General features: G+C 45.4%; 1 protein-coding gene across 1 annotated transcript; it reads left to right on the top strand.

Annotated features, from left to right (window-relative positions):
• Positions 1-1,816: 1,816 nt before the first annotated feature.
• tmem72 (transmembrane protein 72) lies at positions 1,817-7,127 on the top strand. Its single transcript, XM_055901807.1, has 5 exons — positions 1,817-2,153; positions 4,437-4,503; positions 5,103-5,174; positions 5,472-5,611; positions 5,851-7,127. The coding sequence occupies exons 1-5, from the start codon at positions 2,078-2,080 to the stop codon at positions 6,252-6,254; spliced, it is 759 nt and encodes a 252-aa protein (XP_055757782.1). The 5' UTR covers positions 1,817-2,077; the 3' UTR covers positions 6,255-7,127.
• Positions 7,128-9,513: the final 2,386 nt, after the last annotated feature.

Here is a 9,513-nt window from a genome sequence, read left to right as displayed (position 1 = left end):
AGAGAAAAACACTGCTATTTAACCCCCGGTCTTCATGCTCCACTTAAACTGCTCTCTTTAATAGTTCTACATGTTATTCTTCACATTTTGTGTTCTTTCTGATGAACATTTCTGGACAAGCTTAGTCTCTCCAGGAGTAGTTAGCCTCCGTAGTTTCTCAGATTCACCGAATGTTGTGTTTGATTTGGATTTAAACAGTTGATTATTGCTAGAAGCTTGCATCACAGTAGGACAAACACACACAAATAACCTGGCTGTTAAGCTGGAAACAAGTGGACTTGGAGAGGGAAACAAAGGTGGCTTTGTGAGTGAGTCTGTGTATGCGTGCGTGTGCATTTGCCTGCTTGAGTGTGTGTGTGTGTGTGTGTGTGTGTGTGTGTGTGTGTGTGTGCGTGCGTGCGTGCGTGCGTGCGTGTGTGTGCGTGTGTGTGTGTGTGTGTGCTTGTAAGTGTATAAGGAGATTTACATACTTTAGCCCACAACAGGAGTCAATCTGAGCTCCAGCTCTGTCTGTGTTTCTGCCAATGGGACTAACACAGGTCCGGTACTCAGTGTGTGTGCCAGCTTACAGTATGTGTGTGTGTAAGCGTGTGTGCGCATGTGTGTGTGTGTGTCACCGCTGGTCAAGGGGTCTTTGTTGGTGGTGGCGGCATGTTTTCCACTCTTCACTGCATTTTCACCCTCTTAAAGTTCCTCAGGGCTTAAACAGCTAGGCCATTTTACAAACATCTAGGGTATGTTCTAAACATCTAGGGCAGGGGTCGGCAGCAGGCAGCCCGTGGGCCAAAACCGTGCCGCATGTGATTTATTTTGCTTAAAAAAAAAAGACTAAAATAACCAGGAATTCAGCTAAAATGTTATTTAGAAAATCTGTTCCCAAGTATTCCCATGGGGAAAAAAGAGAGGGGCAATTCCACTTAAAGTTCTGTCACCGAGCAAGACCCACTGTTCCCCGGACGCCGAAGACGTGGGTGTCGATTAAGGCAGCCCTCCGCACCATTCTGATTCAGAGGGGTTGGGTTAAATGCGGAAGGTATCCCCCTTTCCCTTTCTCTAAAATGTATGCCATACAAAAACCATTCATTTCAAAGTTGAACACACCATACAACTCTATGCATAAGGACTACTTTTAACAATTTACACTGAATATTTTACAAAAACACATTCACTGGAAGAAATGTGCAGATGCAAAGTGAGGTAAAATAATTGCAGGAACATCAGCTATGTGCACTTCACTGCCCTGGGGCATTGTGATCTCCTTAGACCAGGGGGAAGAGTGCCCCCTACTGGCCCACCAGCACCACATCCAGCAGCACTTGGTCTCCCATCCAGGGACTGATCAGGACCAACCCTGCCTAGCTCCCAAGGCAAGCCATCAGTGGGCTGCAGAGTGGTATGCTGCTGGTGAAGGGAGCTAGGATTCTTATCTTCTGAAGGTCATTGTCCTTGGTGCAGTCAAACAGTCCAGGAAGTGTGTGGGTGTCTATGCGTGCATGTGTGGCGTGTACGTACGTGTGTGTGTGTGTCTGTGTTCATGACCACCTCTGGGAAGGGCAATCCAGCCACAGCATTATTTTTAATGTCATTCACAAACCAGGTAATCTTTAACCAGCCATCAGAAAGAACACTCTGCAACAAACACCCTTCACCAACCTGTAGCCCTCACACACACAACCATGATCCTCACCTTGTGTGTGTGGAATGCGGTATAAACCGACTAAGTATGGTAATGTGTGTGTGTGTGTGTGTGTGTGTGTTCATGTGTGCACAAGCTTGTGTGTGTGTGTGTGTTTCAATGCTGCTTGAGACTGATTAGTACCCAGCCACTCACTGAGCGGCTCAGAGAGACTGAGCACCATGGAGCTGTGTGGATGCTGCCTCTGTTACCACTGTCACCCCTGGAGCTGAAATTGAACAGTGTATCAGTAGCTATTAAAGCTCACCTGTGAGATTGTACTGCAGAATGTCACATTAATATAGGCTCCAATAGAACCCACAGACTGGCGTTTGAACTGGAGAGAGGTGGATTAGAGACAAAGAAAGAAGAGTTGTGAAGGAGGAGAGAAGTGTTTGCACGATGGGCAGCACGGTGAAAGCCTGGTGGGTCATGGTAGAGGTTGCCTGCAGGATTCTGGGTATTTCTACGTCAGCAGGTAGGAGACCGCAGGACTGTAAATTGACTGGACACACACACTATCTCTTTCTCATTCCCACGACATCAGGTAGGAGACAGACTGCAGGGCTGGACTTTAAAATGATACTGTGAGACGACCTGCAATTTTGTCATCGATCACAGAGGTTGTGAGTGAGTGAGTGAGTGAGTGAGTGAGTGAGTGAGTGAGTGTAGAGGATTAATCATGAACCTTGAGGTTTATCTCCTCTTGTTCTCTAGTGAGAACAGCAGGCTAAACAGTCTAGACTAATATGTACTCTATATAACCCTGCTGTATCATATATAACTGTGTTTTAGTGCTCCTAGAGGGCTACGGAGACACAGAGCTCCATCAGGCTACTCTCATACTATATCATAGCATGAATCACATACTGCTTTGTTTCAGCTACAGTACACTCTCTACCTCCTGCTGTATTCATTTTAAAGGTCTGGTATTTACAGTACAATATACATGGGACTTCTATATGTCTGAGCTGGGTGGTATGTGTCTCGTCTCACATCACACAGAACTCATCTCTTACTGTCTTACTGGCTAATTTGATCATACGCGGACACACATACACTTACCTTTCAGATCTACATCGTCCCTTTGCGAAGCATGTCATTTCCCACTAGGTCTAGTCTACAGGCAGCGTTAATTCTCCTAACACTCCATAAGGTCCTACTAACCGTTTAGCCTCGTTCCCCTGATCTAGACATATTCCCGTGGTGCAGATTCCAGCACCGCATTTCTGGTAAACAGATTTGACCAATGACTTCCACATGTCAGTAATGACCACCGTTTCAACCCTGTCACCTTACTCACACACACACACACACACACAGACACACACACGTGCGCACAAACGCACACACAAACATACATACATGTGTGCATACACACACAATATTTAAACCCTTTTAAAGTCACACACACAAACCCTATTTAAACCATTTAAAGAAATGTAGTCTGTCCTTATCAAGCAACCCACAAACAGTTGACTCACTCTCACTTCACTTTCTTCAATGTAATGCAGACATACTGCGGTGGTACCTACATTACTGCAGATATTTATTTATCTGAATAATTATTTTAAGGAGTTGTGCTGTACCACTCCTTTTGTAAAAGCTTTACTGGAGAGATAGTACAGTGATGGAAAGACGAGGGAGAAATTGAGGCAATGGTGTGCCGCCCCATGGTTCTCCCGGTCAACTGCGACAGATCCTGGTCACGAACCAGGATCTCTAGTGGCACAGGTAGCACTGCGATGCAGTGCCTTAGATCACTGCGCCACTTGGGACGCCTCATGAACCTCTCTTTGGGCACAGGGGCAATGTCATGCTGAAACAGGAAAGGGCCTTCCCAAACTGTTGCCACAAAGTTGAAAGCACAGAATCATCTAGAATGCCATTGTATGCTGTAGCATTAACATTTCCCTTCACTGGAACTAAGGGGCCCAGCCCAAACCATGAAAAATAGCCCCAGACCATTATTCCTCCAAACTTTACATTTGGCACTATGCATTGGGGCATGGAGCGTTCTCCTGGCATCTGCCAAACCCAGATTCGTCGGTTGGACTGTCAGACGTTGAAGCGTGATTCATCCCTCCAGAGAACGCGTTTCCACTGCTCCAGAGTCCAATAGCGGCGAGCTTTACACCAATCCAGCCGACGCTTGGCATTGCACATGGTGATCTTAGGCTTGTGTGCGGCTGCTCGGCCACGGAAACCCATTTCATGAAGCTCCAGACAAACAGTTCTTGTGCTGACGTTGCTTCCAGAGGCAGTTTGGAACTCGGGAGTGAGTGTTGCAACCGATTTTTAAGTGCTACCTGCTTCAAACGTGTGGCCAATCACTTCATGGCTAAGCCGTTGTTGCTACTAGACATCCCCACTTCACAATAACAGCACTTACAATTGACCGGGGCAGCTCTAGCAGGGCAGAAATTTGACGAACTGACTTATTGGAAAAGTGGCATCCTATGACGGTGCCACGTTGAAAGTCACTGAGCTCTTCAGCAAGGCCATTCTACTGCCAATGTTTGTCTATGATTCCATGGCTGTGAGCTCAATTTTATACACCTGTCAGTAACAAGGGTGGCTGAAATAACCAAATCCACCGATTTGAAGGGGTGTCCACATACTTTTGTATATATAGTGTACTTAGGAAAGACAGCCATGTGGTAATTCTGACATCTAGTGGCCACTACATGTACGACTATGTACGAAAGTGTGTGTGCATGTGTGCGTGTTCATGTGTAACCTGCCCTTCTGCTGTCTTCAGTGCTTTGTGTTGTAGGAGTGGAGACGTTACGACAGGGGAAGTTCCACAGTCTGGCCATCTACCTGCTGTGAGTACTCTCATTGGATAGACACAATTACTGCTACACTCTGATAGGCTATATAAAAACTTCCTGCTGCACTTGGATAGGTTACTGTTGGTACATACAGTTTCCCGTAAGTCTCACAGTAGTCCCTCTAGACCCCCTCCCCCCCACACACACACACACACACACACACAAACACTGCTTTAATAAAAGAAAGAATGTGTGTTCTGCACTCAGGTCAATCTGCAAATGGAAAAAGAGGAGGGTGGCTACGTGAGGGGGGGTCTAGGGTGGGGGAGGCAGTACAGGAAGAGCAGGGCAAGCAGGAGGAGAGGCAAGTGACCTGGGTCACTGTCCTACTTTGCATTATGTCTGTGACCCATGCCTAAACTCCCATGAAGCAACACAACACAGGAACAGGAAAACATCTCCCTGAGGAGTAGAGAAATGCAAGGCTGTTTATTACATTCGTCAACAGTAGAGACAGATTCTTCTGATAGGGAATGTCATGGGTTATACTCTGTATGGCATCATCCCTTAACCTGGTCCGTAGTTGTCTGATCACTAGCATCTGTTTGGTTCTGGGTCTGTTCTTTGATCTGTTTGTGTGTTGAATCCCTTAGGGTGTCTGGGGCAGGTATGATGGTGTTTGAGGCAGCCTACTTCCTAGATGCCCTCCTGCAGATGTGTCTGCCGTGAGTACACTACCCATAATCTCCATCTAAACCTTTGTCTAAGTGTGCATCCCAAATGGTACTTTATTCCCTGTATAGTGCACTACTATGGGAGCCAAAGAGCCAGAGTGTTGTATAGGGAATAGGACGCAATTTGCCCTTTGTAATCATAGCAAATGTGTGGCTATTTCTTTCATAAGTGAAGTGAACAAAAAAACTCAAACATAAAACTGTCTCCATCTCTGTCCCCCCCCCCCCCCCCCCCATCTCCCCCCTCACCCCCCCCCCATCTCCCCCCTCACCCCCTCCTCTCTCTAGTTTCCCCCCAGGGTGGCGTGTGTTTGTGTTGTGGGGGAAGATGGCTCGTCTTGGAGCCTTTCAGAAGTTCCTCTACTACTCCATGATGTCAGTGGTGTGTTTCCTTCACCCTGTGTTAGTGTGGCATGCTGTTATACCAGGTAACACCACTCTACCTGGTAACAACATTACCTAACCATGGCATTATCCTTACCTAACCATTACTATTGTTACCAGGTACTACTACACACTATTATTACATTTACTAAGGTTGATGTAATTCACAAACATTGATACTCACCCAACATGTCTTTTAGATTCAATTTAAATTCAAAACAACATCTGATGTTTAAACATATTGCATTTCTTCAGTTTGAAAACTTCTCCCCTGTGATTCCAGGCATCATGCTCCTGGTCACAGCCTTCTTCAACTTCATCCTCAGCAAAAATACCGAAACAGTGTCCCCTAAAGACCTGGAGGACAATGTAGGGATAACGTCTGTGTGTGTGTCTGAGAGAGGAGGGACCGAACATACCTTCTCTTTCCTCCACATGGCGATGGGCAGGAGAGGTGCAGGGCTGGCCTTCGTACCCAGGGAGAGTGGCTTGGGAGTGGGGGAGAGAGGAGAGAGCAGCCGGGCCATGCTGGAGGTAGAGATGGAGCAGCCAGGGTCAGAGCTGGAGCGAGTGAAGAAAATACATGTGCATTTCCAGAACAGTGCTACAGAGGAGACAGAAATGGAGGAGTACCATGACTTTGAACAAGAAACCACCTTGGACACCGCTCCTATGATCACTAACTGAACATTACACTACTGTTATTCATTGAAGGCCCAGGACAATATGGTGGAGAATAGAGACTGAGATCCATTAACATCAGCAGAGCTGGGGCACAGTGGAGAAGATGGCCAAAGACCGCCAGAAGTGGAGAACCTTGTTGGTGGGGAGGAGTGGATGAGTGAGTGTGTGACACTACAGAAGCAATACAGTTGGGGGTCAGCTGGAGCAGGGCTTGAACCATGGACCTCCTCAGACACCGCACATATGATCACTGACTGAATATTGCACTACTGTAGTAATGCAGGGGGACAGTTGGAGTGAGGTTTGAACCAGGGACCTTGAGGTTAAAGGTGACTTGTGGTGGTGGTGACTAACTTTTCAGTCAATGACTCAATGCCAAATAATGCACATAATCAATGTTCTATATACTATAGGAGAGTTAACTCATTGAAAACAGACTAACTTGTTTGCTTGCCCACTTTTTTTCTTAGATTAAACACATTTCTGTTAGCTAATGGTAATATAAAGACCAGAAACACTGGTTTTGTATGATACAGGTGTGGGCCCCACATTCCACAAGCTGTAGGAGGGTCACACACTACACAGACGTTTAGGCTACTGTTACTAACTGCTGATCACACGGTCTTAAGTTTGACGTAATCTATTGTATATGATGAAGATGATAATGATGATGATGATGATGATGGTTTTAATGATGATCATAATGAGGATGGCGATGATGATCATTTAAAGTAAGGGTCTGATTTTAAGCGAGGCAGTCCACTAAGGTGAATGTATATACTGTATGGAATCTGTTTTAGCTGCACACAGAACATGTATATAATGTTTTGCACATGTAGAATGATTTCTATAGTAATAAAACCCGTTGTACCGACAGATTGTGATGCTTTATGGTGTTATTCTACAGTGTCATTTGAACAAATCCTCTTTGTCTTTATGCTATGGATGATTTACATATCTGGAGAAGTGTGGGGGTAGGGGGGGTTGAAGCATTAAGGGCAGTGTGTGTGTGTGTGCGCTTTTCTGTTCGGGCAGAGGGTCACTTACACCCCCATGCATTAGTCATATATACAGCAAGAACCCTTTCTGTGTCCCTGAACTTCTGACACTGGTCCCCTGTGTGAGAGTGAGTGTGTGTGTATGTGCTTACTTCCGTGTTGTGTGTGAAGGATTGTGTGTATAGTTATTTATTACACTGTTTGCGTGTGCGTGTGTGTGTGTGCGTGTGTGCGTGTGTGTCGTAACGGAACATCTAGATGGGGTGACCATGGTGATGGAGCACAGGAAGAGGTTACTCCTGGCTTGTCCTAGCAGCCCACTGGGAACAGACGTCAGTTCGACGTCTAGTTTTGATTTACTTGGTTGAGTTGTCAACTAACGCGAATTCAACGTGAAATCCACAAATAAGTCACCATGTCGTTGGATTTACAGTAGGTTAAAAGTTGGGTAAAAAAAAAAAATGAAATGCCTACGTTGATGACTTTTTGTGCAAATCCAATCAGTTCTCCAAGTCATCACAGATTTTTGGGGGGGTTGAAATGATGCGTAAACAACTTTGATACAACCAGTTTTTGCCCAGTGGGAACCTGACAAATAATTGTCTCTTCTATCTCCAGGGAGAGGTCTCAGCAAAAACAACATCAGACAGAGCACAGGTAGGTGTAGCTACAGGGTGTACAGGCTTTGCTCCAGCCCGGCTCTTCAGGTTCCTCTATCACAAACTGGTACTCAGCCTCGATCTAGTGTCTTCTGTCTTGCAAACACAGGTGACTGCTCTCTTGAAACACCTTAGCCAGATGTACCACTGAAAACAGTCCCAAAAGGTATAATCCTTCCCATCTGGCACTACACGCAAGATTTCAAATAATATTTTAACACAGGTGTGGTAGACACAATTCCTCTGGGAGGAACACAGGTGTCAACAACAAAGGTGTCTTCTCAATTAGCTATCAAACAGATCTAGTCGGTAGATACACCCTGTAGAACTCACCTCAAAAGGAATTATGGCATTAGCAATCCATGCTTTCAGACATATCTCTTCTATTCTAGCTATTAATCAATACACACACACACAACAGCATGCACACACAAGCACACCCTTTATCAGACAGAACCCAGAGACCGTGGAGAGAATCAATAGAAGCAGATACTCTGTCATCAGACAACACCTAGAGCTCTTGAACTCTAGACAGACAGACAGACAGACAGACAGACAGACAGACAGACAGACAGACAGACAGACAGACACACAGACACACAGACACACAGACACACACACACACACACACACACCCTTTATCAGACAGAACCCAGACTTGTGGTATCCCCTCATGGTTGTCTTCTATCCTCCTATCATCCTCCCTTTCGCTTCCATACACTAGCAAGCAGGCTGCTCCACTCATCCGAGCTCTGAATTCAGTATCCACTACAACTCCTCTACAGGGTCTCTCTGACTATTGTCCAGGGGCTATTAGGATGGGTTACAGGGACTCTTTGTCCTGCGGAAGCTGAATGGTTCGTAACCTTGCTCTGTATTGTCCCCTTGAAAGGGGGTAGTGACTGAACTGTCCCAAATTCAGCTCTGTCCTAGAGAGCTGGGGTGAGAGGAGAAGAGAGGGTGAGAGGAGAAGAGAGTTGGGAACCACATTAGTTGTTGTACATGCAGCAGTGCAGAACATTACATAAAACATGTGATAATGGAGTCATATAATGTCTAGACACCAAGAGACAACAAAAATAATTATTATACACTATTCATATTTACATACTGTATTCATGTTCTTATATACAGTAGAGTTAAATTAGTTCAAATATTTAGAAAGTAGAATGGCACTGTGATACCATACATTTTCTTCCTGTTTTTTAATACTTAACTTGCTTTTTGCCTGAGTAACCTCAGGAGATATTTGGAGAAAGAATGAGAACAGTTAGTCAGGAAAGAGGTGTTAACACGCAGCCTCAATATTTCCAGTCTGCTTCCTCAAACTTCCTCATCCTTAAAAACATTCAAAAACACGTTCCTTATTTGGAATGGGTCCTGTCGTAACCACATCCTCTAAAACAAACAGTTTCCACTGGTAGAAGTGTCTTGGTTGCTGGAATAACTGACCCACCCTCTGGTACACACACACATATAGACACAAATGCACATACGCGCGCACACACAGACACACACACACACACACACACACACACTTCCTCGGATTCTCTTATACCAGCTCCTACCCTGTAATAGTTTCCTAGATGCCAAATCCAGTCTCAA

Source organism: Salvelinus fontinalis, chromosome 37 (genome assembly GCF_029448725.1).
Source record: "Salvelinus fontinalis isolate EN_2023a chromosome 37, ASM2944872v1, whole genome shotgun sequence".
NCBI classification, from domain to species: domain Eukaryota; kingdom Metazoa; phylum Chordata; class Actinopteri; order Salmoniformes; family Salmonidae; genus Salvelinus; species Salvelinus fontinalis.
This window is presented reverse-complemented; position numbering and strand designations above follow the sequence as displayed.

What these genes read in the sequence shown, in the direction of transcription:
- tmem72 (XM_055901807.1), top strand. Translation starts at nt 2,078, where the DNA reads ATGGGCAGCACGGTGAAAGCCTGGTGGGTCATGGTAGAGGTTGCCTGC. An exon ending in GGGTATTTCTACGTCAGCAG is followed by an intron (nt 2,154 to 4,436) that starts GTAGGAGACCGC and finishes TGCTGTCTTCAG; the next exon opens with TGCTTTGTGTTGTAGGAGTG. An exon ending in GTGGCATGCTGTTATACCAG is followed by an intron (nt 5,612 to 5,850) that starts GTAACACCACTC and finishes CTGTGATTCCAG; the next exon opens with GCATCATGCTCCTGGTCACA.